Source organism: Sipha flava, unplaced genomic scaffold, assembly GCF_003268045.1.
Source record: "Sipha flava isolate LNK unplaced genomic scaffold, YSA_version1 361_pilon_pilon, whole genome shotgun sequence".
Lineage (NCBI taxonomy): Eukaryota > Metazoa > Arthropoda > Insecta > Hemiptera > Aphididae > Sipha > Sipha flava.
Genome location: NW_020273062.1, coordinates 270217 through 292112, shown reverse-complemented (window position 1 = coordinate 292112; position 21896 = coordinate 270217). Strand labels below are relative to the sequence as shown.

At 29.2% G+C, this 21896-nt stretch overlaps 1 protein-coding gene across 5 annotated transcripts in view; it reads left to right on the top strand.

Annotated features, from left to right (window-relative positions):
• The window catches only part of LOC112687783 (rap1 GTPase-activating protein 1), a 207026-nt gene that overhangs the window by 143066 nt on the left and 42064 nt on the right, over positions 1-21896 (top strand). For 4 of the 5 annotated variants that reach the window (XM_025560711.1, XM_025560712.1, XM_025560715.1 and 1 more), the window contains one exon: positions 3228-3320. In XM_025560711.1, coding sequence (XP_025416496.1) covers positions 3228-3320 — 93 coding nt within the window. Of the gene's footprint in view, positions 1-3227; positions 3321-11333; positions 11497-21896 lie in introns of those variants that run through there. The other variant, XM_025560716.1, reaches the window with a different exon arrangement.

Here is a 21896-nt window from a genome sequence, read left to right as displayed (position 1 = left end):
ATTATACTCTATCTATAGCTGTTGTATAATTATTATGATTTATATATATGTATATTGTAATGTGCCGTTCTGTTGTACGTAAAATACACAATAGCACATTGTCCTTTCAGAACGGACACGGATGGCTTTTGGTTCACAATATTCCGCAAGGTATTTGTGCCGCAATAAAATGTCGTTTCTCTGTTTAATATTTTTCTTTTTTAGTCGGTAATTTATATTACAACATTTTTCAAAGTTATAAAATCTATTGAAAAAAACTTTTTTGTTTATTGTACGAGGGTCTGAAATCACAAATTCGCAATGTATATAAATTTTTTTTTGTCACACGCATTTTTAACGCAAATGTATAAACTTTTCCCGCTATAGTTACAGATTAGACGAAGCGTTATTAATGTGATTTTATAAATCAGTGTATACTCGTGATCTTTTTTCTTACACATAAATATTTTTATACTTTTAAAATATTTTCAAATATTTCTCATTATCAATATTACAGCATTAATTTGAATAATTTATTTTTGATAAATTTTTATCCTATTCACATTAACTATATACGTACAGTATTCATTACATACACATAGGCACAGAAAGAGAGTTTGAGGTTATCCTTGCATACTATATATACATAAATATACACACATATACTCGTGACACTTTGATGCGTTTAAAAATGTCCTTTTGTGGTTGTGCGTTTTGATTTTCCTATGTTTTTATGTATATATTTTTATTTTATTTTTTTGTTTATTAATTCAAAACAAGATAAACCCAATAACAGTTTATATATAACAACATTTGTGGACTTAAATTTATTTAAATGAGTGAAAAAATAATAATAATAATAATAATTAAACAATATAAAATAATATTATAATATATATATTTATATATAATTTATATATAAATATATTCCAGAAACATTTCATAAAATGCATTGACGAATTTTGACAAAGCATTAAAAAATTATATTATCATGAATGAAATGATACGCAAAGTATACAATATACAAATTCCCTAGCCATTATACAATAATATATATTCAAAGTTGGATCATAGGTATGTTAAATCGATCAAATTAAAAATCAGAAAATTAAGGCATATACTTAATGCCTAATGTCCCTTAGATATAAATGGTAGCCTATATATATTCAATATAGGTATATTACAAAACCTGTGTATTGCATATATTATATATTTTACACGAGATATTGTATATCTAACATTGTGCGACGTATATGCGAACTTATGTCCACCACGCGCGTTCATTCGTTATTAAATAAATGTTAATGAAATAAGAAATTAGTTTTATCGGTTTTTATCCTCTAAATTCCCCTTCCTTCTCCGTCCTCGTTTTATATTATCGGCACATTATTAATATGTGCCGTACACGACCCACGTCCTTGTCGGCGGCGTTTCGTCATTGATAATTAATTCATTTTATGTTTCCTCCACCCCCCTTTACCGAAAAAACAATGACATAAATTACTTTGTAAAATCGGTTAGGGGATCATCATTGTACGTTTTAAACGCTCAACGATGTTGCTGTATGTATAATGTATTTCATATTGTATGCTTGAGTGGTAAATATGCAGCACTGAGATTTCGATTGCTGCCGACATCCGGTATAATTATTATTATTATTTTGTGAATGTGTGGCGACATAGAGTACTTGGAGCGCATAATAATTTTTTTTTCTTATATGAACGGGGTATAAAAAAGTAAATTATGGCGAATTGAATTGCACGTTAAGGCCCTCTTCTCGTCGTACGTATAATACAACAATATGTTTATTATTATTATTATTATTACGCATTAAATGTAGGTATAAAATATTAGTTTTGATCGGGCGAGATGCGTTTTCATTGTACACATTTACATCCGCAATCGGTGGCTCCTCTATAATATTATGTACAGGTTTTGATTGTTTCTCCCCCACCCCCATCCCCATAATGTGTTTTATACGTCACATTGACGTTGTTTAAATCGGTCGCGTACATGTGATATATTATATTGTTTCAATAAAAACATTTATTACTGTACCTATCGCTTCGCGTTTTCCGAACGACGAATTGTCGTCTGCGCTGCCGTCAACTGACAGATTGTCATGAATATCTTTCTTGACAAATTGATTTATTGTCATACGTCGATTTTATAACACACGCTATTAATATTATGCCATTATAACAGAGTACGTGTTTGCGACGTTACTACAAGATTTAGAGATTATTAAAAGACTGGATTCTGACTTAATTAAAATTTTAAATAAGTCGCAAAATGTATAACACTGTAATCAGACATCTTATTCTTCCTAACGACGACATTTTTAATCTCTCACAACTTAATTAATTATACCCGATTGTTAAAGTATAAATTGTACTAATATTTGATATAATAATATTGTAATCGGATACTTTCATTTTAAACTTCAGAACTTAAGCGTGTAGTCATTATACCTATATTTTATTTGAACCATTAATTTCCATCTTGTTATACAGTTAATGAAAGTCTCAATATTCTTCGTGTTGGATATTACACATTTTAACAACTTATAGTAGCGAGTTGACAAAATATAATAGGTTTGAAAATTAATGGCATGTTTTAACATTGAAAACACGAAAATTAAATCATGCACATATTTTAGGGAGTCTGTGATACAAATCCATAGGTATGTTAATGGAAGAATCGGATTCGACCGATTTAAATCGTTGTGGGAAACGTCAGAATTCGACGATTGTGCCAATTCGTGGTCGAATGAATTTTATTATGTGTACAAATGTACTTTTTGTAAGTAAATGCTGTGAATCCACACGATGCCGATGAAACGTAGTGAAAATCCTATTACACAATGTATTTTTCAATATTTCGTTGTATAATATCAATAATGAGGGCTTGATTTTATAGAATTCCATTTCGACGATTATTTTTACTAGACACACGCATGAGAATCAATATGGCATCTGTAAATTAGAAACTACATAATCTAAAACTGTTATAAGCCTTTAACGCATCCCAAAACGAACAACTCTGTCAAGTAATTATAGAGTTTGAATTGATATTTAATTTAATATTCGTTTAATGTCCCTACTAATCCGGAAATTTGAGTCTTGGCGGGAAATTGGTTTTCAAAATATAATCAATATGCATTAATATGTTTATGCATTAATATTTATATTCATAGGTACATGTTACCTAATAATACATATAAATCGATTTTTTTTCGTGTGTTTCAGTGTGCGACTCAAGATTTGTTTGAATTACTCGAAAGGGTCCAGAGTAATCGATTGGATGATCAAAGATGTGTTCTACCGCCGTACTTCGCTCAAGTAAGTAGTAATGTATTGATGAGATGCTATTTGATCCCTATCCTATGTAATTCACATACAGTTTTAACGCAATTTTTATTCATAAGAGTATTTTTTTTTAATTTTCTTCCTTCTTTCCCATTACCCACTTGTGTATATATGCCTCACAAAACAGTGTAATATAATCGGTGTAACAAAAATGTAACACGTTTGTTATCTTTAACTACATGAATGTTCCACTGACGTTCATTATATACTCTATAGTAACAGACACCAACTAAAATATTTAGTTTTGTCACGGCATCGAATATCACTATAATAATGTGTGTATAATAAGTAACAAATAAGACGTTGCAGTAACTCATTTAGCTTGTGGTCTAACTAAATTAAGTGATTTTAGTAAAAACAAAAATGTGTTTTTCAGTTACCGCTTATACTCTGTATATTATTACAATATTATATAGGGAGCGTTACTTCAGGTATCATTTTCTTAATTTACATAGTTATAATAAGGCGATAGTTTTTAATAGTACTTATAAAATATGTAAAATAGACGAAATATTATAGTAACTTTAAAATACTCAAAAATTATAATATTTCACCTAAAAAAAGTTACAGACAACTGTTGTATGAAGTACATTATGGAGTTACTATAAACAATCACTGTTACATGTAATTGAAGAAAGTTTAAACTTAATATAGGGTGACCATTTTAAAAAAATAAGAAAACGGGACAACTGTTACTCCCCCCCACCGAAAAAAACCTCATTTATATACTTAACACATATGCACACAAATCTCGAGAGTTAAAGTCCAAATTTCTGTCATATAAACGATTATTTTCTTTTTACTTTACCCTTTTTTAGTAAAATAACCTAAATAATAAAATATTTTCTTTTAATTATTATTAAAACAACGTATACACAATGTAAAATTTCAAAACTATTATAATTTTTTAAACAATTAAAAAAATTTCATTTTAATATTACAATTAAAGTATTAAATAATTTTGTATTGTTACATATAATGACTTACATTTTATAACAAGAATCAGGAAAATTATACACTATCAGCTATCTCCATTATTTACGAAAGTTGTAAGCCTTCTTCTACACATTCCACTGTTTTCTCGTACTTTTTGGAAAAATTTATTGAATTTAACAATTTCGGGTGTTTCAAAAGAAATTCATAAAATTGTGAACAAGTTAAGTTTTTAAAGTGTTTTTTGGTAATTATTATCGATCTAAGGGTTTCGATATTAAAATATATGATATAATAAATAATATAGAAATAACGGGATTAAAACGGGAAAAAAAGCGTCCCATTCGAAGTTTGTCTGGACAATGGGACGTGATGATCAAAAAAAGGACAATCCTGTTTTAAACGGGACGTCTGGTCACCCTAACTTAATACCTAATTATTTTATCGTTTTTAATTAAAATAAGGACATTCGGTCTTTTTAACAGAATAACAAAAAACTTTGCTCACAGAATGATTTTCATACTAGGTATTCGCAATCTCACTTCGTTGCTTTCGATTCAAGATAATTATAGATATTAATTACTTTAAAATACATGAACATGATGATTATCAAATGTAGACATTAGCTTGTATGTATTTTTATTTCTTCCTACTAATTGATTAATTTTCTAATCAAATTAAGAACTTAACTATTTTAATTGACTGTTAAAATAACTTAGCTTTTTTTAGTTTATTTTAAAATAAAACATCAAATTCAATTTTTAATTTATTTTGAATTAATCCAGTTATATAATAATATAAATGTCAAATTATTTTTTTGATAAAATAATTTTTTATATAGATAGTACATTTGATAGGTAATCGTCAAATAATTCTGTTTTTTTAGTTTAATCTTAATTTCATCAAAATTGGTTAGAATTTTTGTAATTTCAACATACCTTGTAGTACTATACCATGTGCATCGAGTTTCCAGTAGATTTAGTATATTTTAATTATTGCATTACTTAGTAAAGCGTTTCCGAAAAAAATAAGAACATTGCAAAATCACAATAAATAGTTCAATATCTAAAATCACTTTTTAACAGTCATCGAGCTTCGGTGAACTTAACATACTATAAAATTCAACAAGTACTAATGTTAATTCTTAAAATACAATATTATTTTTAAAGTAATAAATGTACATGTTAAATTATATTATAATTTCAAAAAATGTCGGCAGTTTTATGAATATAGTTTTATTGGAACGCATAAAAAAATTGATAACGAAATCATTAAAATTTCCGAACATGATCTGCTTGAATTTAACAACGACATCATAATCAATAAATTCAACGTTCAGTCACAGAAAATATATAATGATAGGCTTACATAATTATAATAACGTGTACTTTTAATATACTATGAGATACTTCGAGTGACATAATTCCCAACAATTTTTTAAGGTAATATGATATAATTTATTAAAAATATATCCCATTTAATATACAAACATATTTTAAGATGCGTGAATAATCAGATAATGAAGAATGATATCAAACATGTTAATAATTTATAACCGTCAGGATTTGTACTCGTTCATTTCATAGTATTGTTGCCGAAAACATTGAACTCGTATTACATGCGTGTTTTTTTAATAAATAATAGCATGTATATAATTATAACAGCAGTTTGGTATTTGCTACAAATTATACACAGATATAATGTTAAAAAAGTAAAAACGTATATATTATAACTTAACAACTGTACTACATAACGGTAACATTTCTCCATTTATGTACAAGAAGACTGTGTAGAATATCGTTATTCTTAACATGAATATTATATAAAATAAAATTACACTCATGATAAACACTGTTATATAGCGTCATTTATTATACAATATATAGAGTAACAATAATATTAAATTTGCTGTGACTTGATCCGTGAACATACATGTATTTAGTTGGCGAACTTGGTAATAAACGTATTGTGTCTAATAATATTTGAAAAAAATATTTCTCTCAAAACACTGCGCTCTCGTGTATTTTATTTTAAAATATTAAATTAATTGTTCGAGTTTGACTTTTGTAATACTAAATTAATTGTTTGGGCTGCATTTCACTGTGTTACACATTATATCATACATATTTTATACTTACATGAATTAAACACGTGTAGTTAATTATCTTTACTCACGGGATATTATGTACTATATATTAATGGGTTGGAATCAGTGACCTTTTGAGATGGCATTATTATACCTACTGGAAATGTATATGGTGTAGTGTCACTGGAGTAGGTATTTTTTCTGTCATCATTTTATCGACCGAATGATTTCAATTTTTTTTTTTTTTTATACGATTCGGTACACACTAATTATTGGAATACATCACGTTTGAAATATTGGCGGTTCAAAAAATTTGTTATTTTTCGATACAATAAAGTCTAAGCTTACTTTTAGTTTAATTCCGAAGGAATAATCTCACTTTTATCATATATTATTGTGCTCAAAAACTATGTAGCGTGATAACTGTAACCAGGACTGCATATCGTAAACTTCTGTAAACGAATGACCTTTTTATTTTCAACAAAAAGAGTAGTTTGCGATAGTTCATCATTGCGTGCGAATATTATAACGGTCCAATTTTCTATAGTGATGATTCTATACCGAGATAATATATCTTTAATCGTTTTGTACATTCTACTTCCACTTCTACTGTCTAATGTATTATAATTGAAAACTTATTAGTCCCTGAAGATGTTTACACCATTACGCCTCTCTCTATGTACGTTTTTCCCCTCTTGCGGTTTTCCTTATTCATATATTTTATCTCTACTGTCTTCTAGACTGTGAAAAAGCTCTTTGCTTCTATACTTTATAGGTAAACCGAAAAAGATTGGCATTTTTACAGGACTTTGGCAGAAAGATTTCTTAGGTAGTATACCAAGTTTTCATTCCGACTTTGGAACCGTGCTTTTGTGCTGTTTATTTTCGTAATCTTCCACGTTATCACATACAGTTTCCGTTTTAACCTCGCGCATTCTTTCTCTCAAAAAACGTATGTTAGACGGTATTTTCATGCTTCTGTCTGTTTTTTTTTCGATTACACCAAATCGTCAGTGCAATGCTCGCCTGAAGTTTTTTCTTCAGCTTTTCGATCCATGCGGAGTGTTTCACACGCTTGCATAAATTTTAATTTTAAATTGCCAAAGCTAATAGCACTTATGAAATGTAACAGAATGCTTTTCCCTCTACTTTATCTGATGCAGTTGATCGTATTAATATAAAAATACGAAATTCGTATCGTCACGTACAGTTGTCATCGTACAACAACGGTCGATTGAGGATTACGAAATGTTATCGATTTCGCCTCCATATAAACTTTTAACTGTCATAAGTTGTTGGGTTTATTTATCGTAGTTGTCCCCCCCCCCCCCCCCACACACACACACCACCATAGCACAATTAGTAATTTATGTACACGCTGTTATAATGTTATACTAGTCGCGTAGTTCTCGTCGCACCGACGTTGGTTAAAAGCGATGGCCGCGTGTCAATGCCGCAGTCACACGTGCACGTAACAGCTTTATGGCGAGCGCGTAGGTATGTATACGGGTACCAGAACGTTACGCAACTTTACAGAATAATATGATAATAATGTACGACGGGCATCTGTATTCGTCGGGATATCACGTGAAATACGTAGTTTTTAATGTCGAAGTGCAGTAATAAATTACATTCCCGTGAATGCAGGACATTTAAGACAATAATTCGACTGATAAACGGCAAAAGGAACTAAGCAACAAGGCGTATACACTAATATTATAAGATTAGTGACTAAGCGTCTCTTTTTAAGATACAAACGGCACTATGATGAATATTGTGTTCATCGAGCGACAATCATACATGGAGCAAGGTTCCTACTATTATCACTATTCATATTTTATAGTGTTTATACAATTGATACGATTAAAATCGTTAATAAAGCCATTAATTTCGGCAACATTATAATTTTACACTAATCTGTAGATAATATTATCGCAGATTTACTAAGTTTTACATCAAAGCACGTAGTTCATATAAAACGATAATTTATATTCACAGTTTGTGGATTATGAATATGATTATCTTATAAACTCATTATTAATTGTTACGTATAATTATAATTATTAATTATACTAATTTAATATAACTCTTAGGTCTTAAATAATTACCATATCGTTTATACCATAAAAAAATACTAAGCCCCCACTTTTATAACATTTCTGTTCGTAAATTTAAGTTCTACCGATATATGTAAATTAAATATCTCATTATTCAATATTCAGAAGAGCCCTAGCGCGCTTGAGCAATTGAATGTTATTCTCGTCTGCACACAAGTGCCAATTGGCAAACAGAGAAGAACTAAGGGAGGGAGGTATAAGTGGGTATGATTGTCCGAGGCGCTGTTGGTATAAGGGCGCTATAAGGCTTACCTTCGTAAGGACGCTGCATTTTTGTTGGCTCCGGGCGTCAAATTTCCAAGATTATTCGGCATTTACTTATTTATTTTATTATTTGACACTACCCACAGGTATTTACGAACGTTGACGCTAAAAAAAAAAAAAAGCCGATGATACAGATTTAAATCGTGACTTTCGAGACGGGTACGACAGGCAGCGTTCTCTAACAGTTTATCGAGTAACTAAACAACGATAACGTGGCGGCTCACGGTGATCGACCCAGCAGTCCTATCCTATATTCATATTTTATTGGCGAGAGCGCGCTGATTGTCCGTTATCAAGAGGCATGATATTAGCATTCGAGGAGCGGACACGTGCTGTTGGTCTTCAGATTTCGATATGAACAATACTTAATAGTTCAAGCTGATATCCAATCGGTAACACTCATAAAGACCCAATGAATTTTTGTGTTTTTGACTTTTTTTTTTTTGCAAAATACTTTTTATATTAATTTTTGTAGAAACTTTATCGAATAAATAAATCGAATTTTATGACCAGATCAATAAATCTAATATTATTCCTAGACCGAAACTCATTTTAACATATTAACGCCATCGTACAAAAAAATTCTGTCTAACAGTTATTCATAATACGCCTTTAGGAATGATCATCGCTTTGCTATTATAATAGTACCACGGTACCACGGAACTGAATCCAATACAGAACGCGCGTTAGTTCTAAGATCAAGTCTCGCCCAGATTGGTCTACGTGTCTAGTCACGAAGTAAAGATTATAGATTTCTATTTATCATAATTCTTGACTTTCGATAGAATAACAATGAAAACTCATAGAATAAAAATAAACTAACAAATTTAAAATGGTGGGTTTTGGTGCGGCGATACATTATTCTGTTAGGAATAAATACATTTTATGAGTATTCAATCGAGTTACATATACTGCGTTTGTTACACATCATTACAATAATTCGTTTATAGATATTGTGCAATATTCAATTATTTTTGACACTTTATTCGATGGTTCACTAGACCGCTAACAAATTTGATGTGTATGTAAATTTTAAATAGACGGATACTTGCACTTGTTAGGAGGACGATAGTATGAACATAATAATTTGTTAATTAAGTAATTATTGTAAAAAACAAATAGATATATTAGATGTGTATGTACAATAATTATATCAACTTCATAAATAGCGTGATGATGAAAATATAGTTTTCGAAATATTATTTTTACTGCGGAATATTATATATTCTTAAATTATTAACTGAATGATTGCGATTCGTCACTGACGAAGAACCGATGATCATGCGTGCACGTCGGCAATAATATTACTGCCGTGTGAGTTTTACGTAAAAATATTATAATATTTATTAGTCACTCGATAATTCAAAAAATTCCATAAATGTTTGATTCCCCTTATAATAAGAAAAAAATTAATACATGTATGGTATCATACCGGTTTCCTCGATAGTTCGAAATTTCTAACGGTGATAGTCGTATTTTTTTTTCTTGACAGAACCTCTAAATTTCGAATCTCTACGTAATGTATAATCTCAAATACATTTATTATGATTATTATACAACGATTATGTATAAATAACAGATGTAAATGGCTTACTCGTAATCAAACTAATAACGACAGTAATAAAACAATATTGTAGTTTATCTTAAATCGCTAAAATTTAATAACAATTTTTTCGACATTAATCACAATATGATATAAATAATATTATTATTTTACTAGTATATACCTCTGTAATTGGCACACAGTTGTTGAAATCAAGTAAAACGTAGTTCATCTGAATACGGGTCCCGTAAAGTAGAAGTGTTCATCGCTCACCGATAAGAAAAATAGTAATTGCAGGTAGTTGAAGCTGGCGGAAAAAAGTAACGATACTGCCCTGTGCTTTAGTACCCCAGCTTCTATGCTTTTAACTATAATAGAACAAAGGCTACGGACTAGATTGTGAACAAACATTTATCATAAGAATTAATAACACATTTTTTTTGATAATATATATGTATCAAAATAAACATATAATAAATAATGAAGACTAATGTATGTAATAATATTGTTCAATTCTCTTCAATTCGAACTATTTATTTTTTACCTTCGATTATTCGAACACTCGAAAAACCAATAAATCTCTTTAATTCGAATTTCGAGCACGGCACCTAGAATTTCGAATTATCGAGCGACTGCTGCACATAATATCTATGATATTGTGCAGGAGCCCATTCATCACCGGCTCTGCTGCGTTTGCACAGTTGGCGTTCCCATAGCTTTATGCGGTTGCAAGTCATCATGTACGTATTCCGAGCACATTGTGGATTGTATTACGGAAACACATATTATACCGAATATTATAATTGCAATATATATAAATTATAATCGGGATGGGGCGGAGCGCACGAGTACCTACACGGATTCGACGACGGGAAAACGGCGTTTCTTTGCCACCGGAGACGTTAGTACAGTGAAACCCGTACAAGCCGTCGCGACACGTCGTCATCGTTTTCGTATTATTATTTCGAATATATTATAACTTTATACTTCATTATACTTCGAATAGTTTCGTAACGTATCATATTATTCGCCTCACATCGTACCGTTGCGACACGTGACGAGATGATGCCCAAAGCGCGTAAGGTCCATCACCATCTTACGGGTGGTAGCAAGAAATCTGCGGCAGCAGCTGCGGCCGCAGCGATCAAGCACCCGTCACTGCTCGAAAGTGTCGAAGATGAGCAGCAGCAACGAAATGACGGCGAAGTGAGTAACTAATCAACTCGGGTTGCACATAACAATAATATACCCATATATTATTTTATTGTAATCATTGATGAATCAATGAATTACTAATCATAATACATACTATATATACTCAATATAGTACCTTATTATACACCTGTTTAGTAATCAATCGTTAGTGGATCTTCCGAGGTCGTGTTCTGGTCGTATAACTAGTGTTGTGCTTTAGATAAATTTATCTAGATATGTTATCTAGACAAAAACTTCATATCATTTTCTTATCTAGATAAAGAAATAAAATTGACATCTAATTTTCATCTAGATAAAAATCATAGCCATCTAGATAAATTTATCTAGATAATTCACAAAATCTGTAGCTAATCATTAGTAATAACTAATATACAATTTTATCATTCAGTTTAAAATAAATAACTAAATAAGAAATTTCATTTGTATATTTCTTTGCAAAAATTGGTTCTAAAATAATTTTAAATAGCATTTATTAGTAATTATGAACATTGACACTTTATTATATATATATATATATATATATATATATATATATAAACGTATATTACTTACATAATATGCATAGGAGGTGAGAATTATTTATAATTTTATAGTATGGCCCATACGGGGAAGTCTCATGCCCGTATTACTATTGTTCTGTGGTATTACGAACGCTAAAAGAGCATTTAAAAGAGTATTAGAATCAGAGATAACGCACCATAGGTCTAAACTGGTTGTTATTGCAGCTGCGTGGTAGATGGTTTATAAATACTAAAATACATAAATTATTGTCGATAAGAAAATAGCAATATTACAATACGCATAAATACTAAAATACAGAAATTATTGTCGATAAGAAAATAGCAATATTACAATACGCATTAAGGTCGATTCACACATAACAATGACGTGACGTGACGTTACGCGACATCAGTGAGCTTTAGTGAAAAAAAAAAATATTAATAGACCGTGATAGACCGTGCGTGTTCTGACGCGTCCGATGCAGTGAAGCTCCGACGTTTACAGCAGTGGCGTATTTAGGAATTTTACTAGGGGGGGGGGATGAAATATATAATAATACATCCTAACACCCATAAATTCGTACATAATATACATTTTTAAAATCCCCTAACTTGTTACCTATTGAGGTTAGTGTGGATCAAGGCAAAATAAGAATTAATCTTTATAATTACCTCATCATTTTCCAAACAAATTTTTTTATTTGTACTAAAATAAGAAAATAAAGTTTTTTTTTGTTTTTGAGTATTACTCATATTGTCTTAAAACTTCACAGTTACAACTTACAAGACGCAAAAAATAAAGTCGAACAATAGTCAATTCGGCAGTAAGTCAGTACTCAGAATGGCGCGGCGTCGCTATCCGTCAACGATCAACGACCGTACATATCTACTTTTAACGAATCACGATATCATACGATAAAATATATATATATATAGCTATACATTAGCCATAAATCTACTAGTAACAAATTTTCTAAAAATAAACCCGCCCGGCCGCCCTATGGTTAATCCACGGTCTTCATGGTCATTTTGTTTTGTTTACCGATTGCTTATCGGGTTTATTATAAACACTCTTGCATGAAAAATAATTCGCAGAAACGTACAAAATACAATACACCATAATATAGGTATAGTTTTTGTTGCCTGATAGTCGTACATGCCGCCAACGATAAACGATTAGTGGCGATTAGTATACCAGACTATCAGAGCGGTACAATTACCGCGACTAGAACATTTAGAAAACAGAAAACATACATGCTTGAAAGTAATATCATATTAAGAATATTAGAGAAAATGAGACAACTTATAGCTATCTAGGAAAAAAAAAAAAAGGTCAATGGGGGGGATCTATCCCCCATATCCCCCCCCCCCCGTAAATACGCCACTGGTTTACAGTGCTCGTCAGGCATCCGTGATAGAAATAAAAATACATCGTCATTGATATTTTTTTGTTTTTCACGGACGTCAAAACACAAATTTTGACCAGTGTATTTTTTTTTAAGTTGTCTCCCGTCTTCAGCATGTATCTTTTTTTTTTTATATATACTTCTCCACTTTCGTTAGCAAATCACAAAATGTATTTTGGCTAATTCTAAAATATTCATAAAATTTGAATTCGTGGTTCACCAATCCTCTATACAATGTTGCAAATTCTCCTTCAGTGTGTCGAAACTCCCATATGGGATAAATCTAGTGTCTTCTTTTTTCCTTCTTTTCGTCCTGGTCCAAAAGTAATGCTAATGTACTAAGCTCTTCTATACTAAAATTCATAGTGCACTTAAAAAATGAATTAATTAAATAAATAAACACTAAAAATTAAATTAAATTAAAAAATTAAATTCTGAATAACAACTAAACAATAGACACCACTGATCACGAGGGAGCAATGATGTAAAAAAGTACGGTATTATAAGGATGGAAGTGAAAAATTCATCACGGATGGCACTGAACACGGTCACGTCACGTCACTATTATGTGTGAATCGACCTTTGCGCTGTACCTACACAGAAATTGATCGTTCTCCATCATCATTCAACCGCCTTAAATTCAATATTTATATATAAATTATTTCCATTGTTCATGTAATCATGTACTCTAAATCAGTTTTTCCCAACTTCTTTTACCCGCGGAACCTTAGCAGGAGATTGAACGTTTTGTGGAACCCCAATATTTTTTCTATAATATTAATACAGACATATGTTTTATATACTTAAATGAGTGCGTTACCGGACACTTCCGGCACAAGAGTGTCATTAATATAAAAAAAACAAGACGGCTTTAACATTTTATTTTGTTTATTACTATTACAATATTATAAATGTATATATCAAAGCTTAAAATTTAATATTTATCTCTCATTACCTCTAAGATAGATTCAATGAAAAGATTGGAATCTTTTCATAACTGTTTTTAAATTTGGAGTTATTCCTGAAAGTTGGATTCATAAGTCCGGAGCCGCGTTCAGTTGATTTTGAAACTTATTCTTAGTCTTTGTATACGCCGAAAAGCTACAAACTACGCACCACACATCGGGAAATGTGTCAATTCCAGTTCTATATTGAGTTCTATGTTCAAATCAAAATATTGCTAATTAATTTGTATTTTCCCAAATTTCTCACGAAACCCTTCGCTTAAGCTCACGGAACCCTTAGGTTCCGCGGAACACTAGTTGGGAAACACTGCTCTAAATAATTGTCATAATAATTAATTAATAACTGTCTAAATAATTGTCATTACCGGACCCCAATTCTATGAATTCGTACTTTGATGTGTCTACATAATATTATCTTACAAAAAAATAAATATTAGGCGTGAAACGTCCGTTATTTATTAAAAACTTGTACTGTACGCAGCGCACTCTCATCCACAACGTGTTCAGTGTTTATCGTCAGACCATCTTCATATTTTTCATAATTTTGTCTATAACTTTCAACTTTATTTTATTGGTAAAGTATTTTATATTTTGAAATGGATCGTTACATAATACAATCATTACCCAAGACCAAAAGAGTTCGCCTACAAACGGATGAAAACGTTGATGCCTTACATAAATATCTAGATAAAAATTATTTTATCTATTTATATTTATATAAAAGTGATTTTATCTATCTATATCTAGATAATTTTAAATCCCGATATCTTATCTATATTTAGATCATTTTTTTTTATTTAAGCACAACACTGCGTATAATTCCCTAAAATGATCATACAACTGCTGCTTTTGCTGATTCTTGCATTATAAGTTACTAGTTATCATATGATTATCATCACTGTCATTACCGTCGATAAACATCTGATATAATATTATGTATATCGAGCATTACACCTCAGCACTGATTATTTTACAATGATCTAAAAATTGACAGTATAAATCAATTAACACGTAAAGAAAATATAATTCAAACCCTCTAATATCTAATCTTTTTTTCTGCAACTATTCTGATCCGGCGTGACGAATAAATCGAAAATAAGGTGCGTTACCCCAGCACCCGTACTTTTGAAATCATGAATTGTAATCAAGCAGTATTATATACTTTATTTTGTACAATTCTCAAACCAGAGGCGGCTCGTGGGGTTCATAGAAGTTCGAGTACAAAATTCAAATATTTCCCCTTTATCTATTATCATAGTTTACCTCTTTTAACTTCTGTTGGTAATTAATATAACTCAATTCTTTGTTATGTACTAAATTATTTTCCGTTTTTTATAGGTTAATTCTAGATTCTAAAACATCTATGTTAATACTTTTTATTAAACTTTTAGATTCTTTACGGAGTGATGATAGTGTTTATTTTACAAAGATGTGTGCTTTTTTTTAATTTTATTTTTATTATTGTGTCTGTCATCACGTTTTGGAGTAGTAATAGTGCTTTAATTTTTTATTTCAGCCCCTCTTTAAAAAGGAAATTTAATCTAATTTATACTTTGGGTGGTCAAAAGTAAAAAATGTATAGTAGTTTTAAAGAGCCTCTGTAATAACCCTGAAAAAATAATGGAAAACGGGAATTTTCACGTATAACCTCTTTTCGACTAAATCGATTTATTGATTTTGCTGTAACTCAAAAGTGAATCATTGTAAATACTTGAAATTTTAACCAAATGTTTATATTAGCGTTATATATTTATGATTAAATTTTCAAAATATTTAGAATTTTTTCAATCTATTTATAGACCATTGAAATTTTCAATTTTTCTAATTTTTTTTTTCTTGTAATACCGATAAAAAAAATTTGACTTCTAGAAAAATCTTTAAAATTTAATATAAGATATTTAATATATACTGCCCCACTACAACTCAACGGATCATTGGGCATTGTATTTTATAACCACTTATTTCTATTTTTAATATTTGCCATTTATAATATGTTATTGGGAATTTTATTGACAATTATTTCTGAAAACTGTTTCTTTTCATTTTTAAACTAATACCATACAGTATCTGGTTGATAATATAATCATTGTTTATAATTTATAAGTTATCGATTGTTTTTGTTATATTTAGTTTTGGTAATCCAGTTGCAGTTGTATGTCGACTATCGAGTGGTTAGCGCGTTAAATATTTACGTAAATAAATATCAAATATAATAAATATTATGTCCTGAAAAAATATCGACAAAGTGTGTGATTATTATGATATTACTATGTAGGTGGACAGTACTGCTATAGCAGTGGTCAAATCACTATTGATATAGCAGCAATATTTAATTAATATTTAATTGCGTTTCTGAAGGTTCTTAAGAAAAATAACCGAAATTCAGAATGTCCATCAATGTGTTAACAATAATATTGTTGATCAAATTTTCATAAAATAAATTTTAAATCTAAAATAAACATATTCTATTTTTTGATAATTACAAATTATACCTAATAAAAGGAAAAATTATCATAGATACAACTCTATTTAATTTTGTATTTTTATTTTTTATAAGTCATATATTGACTATTTTTAGACTAGTTTCTAATCAATAGAAGAAATCTTTTGCTTGTGTACATAAAATCAATTTAATTAATTTAATTGTAGTAGGTAGTAGGTACATTAAGATAACAATATTAAATTACAATTCGTACTATAATGATGACAAGAAATTGGTCAGACAATATTAAAATAATAAAAACTTTTACGGTATACCTACGGCATAACAAATATAAAACGATGTTTATTGACATGTATACTGCCTTCCTAAGCTAAAAGGCAGTAAGCAACAATGGAGTAGTTTTGAGAAAAATGAGTAAAAAAGTAATATTAGGTACAGCCAGTTGTATAATAATTATATTGACGATAAAAATAACTCATTATAAATTGTATAAATATAACTGATATTGGTTAATAGTTTGTTCGTCGATGTCAGTAGGTTGGTATTATCGGTAATTTTAGTTAGCTTATTACTCTTCGTAAACATATTTATATTATTTTATATTAATATATATATTTTTTAAGTATTTTATGGACACATCGAGCAGCTTAAAACGCGTGAGTACGTTTCGTATTTTACTACACCGTTCTTTATTATTAATCACTAAAAGTGTTATAAATGACGATTCTGTCATTTAAATTAATATAAAATGTAAATTCAAAAAAATATTTAACGTGCGGTCTTTGAACCTTTATTTTTTACACATGTTAAAAAAGTTACCTACAGCTTAATCCTCGTATCTAATACCTAATCGACGTTTGGGGGTTGTACAAATTGTAATGTTGATTGTACGAAATTGTACAAAATAAAGTACATAATACTATATGGGTTTAAAGTTTAAATTTGTGAAAAATAATTAATCCGGGTGCTGGGGTAATATTACCGCAGCACCCGTAAGATGAAATTGAATTTCGGGTAGGTTTGGGGGTTGTACAAAATTGTACAAAATAAAGTACATATACTGCTTGATTACAATTCATAATTTCGAAAGTACGGGTGCTGGGGTAATGCACTGGTGTATAATTATTATTAGGTATATCCTCTCTTTTTTTACTGTTCATATTATTAATAATAATAAAAAACATGTATATAATGTGTTTGACGTTTCAAATGTTTAAAACTTAATGACTTTGTATAAAGATTTCGATTAAGGACAGAAGCTACTTTATTGTAAATGCAACCAAATTAGTATTTTTATTAATATCTAGTGTGTAAAATATGAATAAACGTTAATGATAAAATTCACTAAATATTATTTTCCCCGTAATATCTTTAAATATTTTTTTATCGATATTTGTAATCGTCACTTAGTCTCGTCGACGATAAGTAATTTCTTCAAAATCGAAAAAGCAAACTAAAAGTCTTGTTCAAAAATGTTGTATTTAATTTTTTAAATACAAAATATGATAATAAGTATTTAAGTATCAATGTTTAAATATTTAACAAAAATGTATATTGATACAAAGTATACTACTTTTTTAGTCGTTAATAAAGTTGTTCTAACTAGAAATGTTTGATTTAAATAAAATATTTTTCAACTCTGTGAGAATAAACTATAGCGGCAAATTATATCCTATAATAATATGTATCTAACTACTTATATATATATTGTCACTAAATTATAATATTTTCCAACAATATATGATACTTTAACTATACCACATAGGTACAATCATAGTATGATTGTATTGTTAAACATTATACAAAAACAAAACAACTCTATATATACATTTAGGTTTGGAATTTAGCATTTTTCTCAAATAATAAGTAGCTCATTATTACAATTCTACCGACCCCCGGAGGAGAGAATGTATTGTTATGAAAATAATAGCTACAGGAAGTTTATATTCAAATTAACCGCAAAGAATGAACCATATAAGAATTGTATTTATTATTTTTATTTTGGGTTTTTTTTTCAATTCAATAATATTTTAAACAGTGAATATTCTCTTAAAACGTCATTCCTGTACGTATATTTATTGTCTAGGACAGTGGTAGCCAAACTTTTTTTTCCTCGGGCCATAAAAAAACAACTTTTTTTTTTATCGCGGGCCATAAAAAAATGCATTCTAAATTTTTTTTTACGTAAATGCAAAATATTACAGTTATACAAAAAGTACTGTAATATAGAAGACTTTCGCGGGCCAGATATTAAATGATGGCTGGCCGTAGTTTGGCCACCACTGGTCTAGGACACCTGTTTGGTATACATAAAAACTTAAAATTCTTCTTATTGCCATAATAAAATAGATACACATCATACATTTTAATTTTTAACAAATTGATTTTAAAATGTTCTTACAATGTTTTGATTTTCAACATTTATTTGAAAAAGTTTTTTATGACTTATGAATTATTGCATTGCCAAATATAACTGCAATTCTACAACTAAAACTTATAACCTTTAAACTTAGGATTTGTTAATAATTTTTATTTATAAATAATATTATGTACATCATCAATAACTTAAACCCATAACATAATTTATAAAATCTTCTTCACAAAAAATACACCATTGTATTTTTATTATATCTAAATGTGTGGGTCTCTATATCAAATGTCTGAATATTTTAATTTTTTAGTTTTCATCGGAAAACTACTTGATACTCTAATTTTTTAAACATATTCAACGGGTAATTTGTATACAAATTTAATTTTAAATAGGCTATGTACTTATTTAATAATTTAAAGGCTTATCTAATTTGATGTTTATAATACATAAACTTAAGACCGGTTAAGAGGATGAGTTCATCGTCTAGCTTCCCACTTTTTTATAACTTCATAATATGCCTGAATAAAATCGCCCGCATGTATTGTTTTTAGTTTTTGATTAGCCTATTTTTTTTTTTTTTGTACAATCATTAATATCGAGAAAAAAGTTCTCATGGGCATACCTATCTCGGATACAATCATCAATTTCATGAAATGTCTGACAGTTTCTTCGCTAACCCGGAAAATTAGTATCGAGAATGAAGGGAACATACTACATTTACACAATCTCATTTCATTCCGCAGTGTATAAAAGTGTATAAGTTTCGTCAAGAAGTTTAATCAGTTTATTTCTGTAAAAACCTGCATGTTTCTTTTTTTCAAATTTAATTTTATATTATTTTTATTACCAACAGTATATTTATTAAAGAATAATTGATACTCATAACAAATTTCAAATGAAATGTTATTGTTAAAAAGTCCTTTGTATTAAACATAAATGATTTAAAATAATTTTTAATATAAATAAAATTTTCAAAACTTAAATTTTATTAGCTAATTTATAGTTGCATGTAACCTCTTTTTAAAATTTCTAACACAATATTATTTGCAATTTCGAGGTTTTCGCTGCTATATGGAAATGCTCAAATAGGCTAATGTGAATTTTAAAATATACGGGTGTATTAATAATTATTTAAGAAATACTGAAAATTAAATATTAATCTTTATCCATAAAATCGTATCGTTTAATTAGAAGCATCATTAATATTACCAATAATAATAATAATAATAATATATGATTATAGTGATTATAATAATTGTATTGTCAAAAAAAAAAAAAAAAAAAAACAGAAATCTTGGGTGGTCCATTAGTGGATAATACTTCCAAATAGTCAATGTTTAATGATTTATGTAATTTGTAAAAAACAATTTTAAAACGGTTTAACGTTTCATAAATAAACAAAAAATTAAATTAATTTTTTTTTTAAATATTAGAATAAATAAATAAAAATATAATATTGCCTCTTAATCAAAATGATGAAATTTGTTTGAATAAAAATAATTGAATTTTCAATACAATGAACATAATTTATTATTATTACAATAATTCTTATTTAAATAACAGGTATCAATTAATATTTTTTGATAAATATGTACATATTTTTGACATTTTGAAATGTTTAGTAAGGATTACAATATATTATATAATAACAATGGATTTCATTTTATCAACATTTAATTTAATGTATATTAATATAATTTTCGGTGCAATGGATTATTGTAATTTTTGACCGAGACAAATATTAATTTTATTTTTTTTGTACATTTTAATCTTATTAATCGAAATCATTTTTCAAATAAAAAAAATTTCCATGTAGTATTCAATATATAAATATTTCTTAAATTAAATTTATACTTTAAACGAGGATATAGTTCCGTACAACAAACGCGTTTTACTATTGTTGTACATTAAAAAACGTCTAGTTATTGAGCGATCGTGCGATGTACAGTTTATAACTGTGACCTGGATTCAAAATATGAATAAAAATTAAACGATAGGATACGTAAAGAAGAAGTGATTGCTGGTTGCCGCACCACTGTTTATTGCAGTGTCGTAGCGCAGGTGCTTAGAAGTTTAAAAACGTCTGTAAATTATGAAACGCGTAAAAAGCGATTGCAATTTTCTCATCGAGTATGCTTACACTTGATTGTGAAACGAGGATAAAATTACCGGCATGGTTTTGAATGGCGATAATCGATGTGCTCCATAATACTTACGTACTTATCACCTATACATGCGCATGTACACTTACGTACTATACTTACTATACGGTTTTTGATACGCGTAACGGAACTTCCCAGTGGACATTGCCGTTTTGCCGGTCGGATGCATTACCTACCGACGTGTCGGCTCATACACGATATAATGTATTATATTATTATTGCTGCGCGAAACTTATCAAGACACCCCTGGGACTTGGAAATACTCCTTTGTTGTTTCTCTTCTCGTTCTTGTCGTATTAGGTTTACACATCTAGTGTGCTCCGCAGTGCACATAATATCATATTATTTTGTACACCTTATACGGTTTTTTCCATTTTGGTCGCCGTGCATTATGCTATGCAGTTTGGTGTTTATCGAGAATTGAAGCAGCTGGCGTATACACTGTGTACTCACTCACCGCGTACTATCGCGGGTAGAGTTTTGACAGAAAGAAAAAAAATATATATAAAAAAAAAAACGTTCGACCACATTTCAATGTGTACGC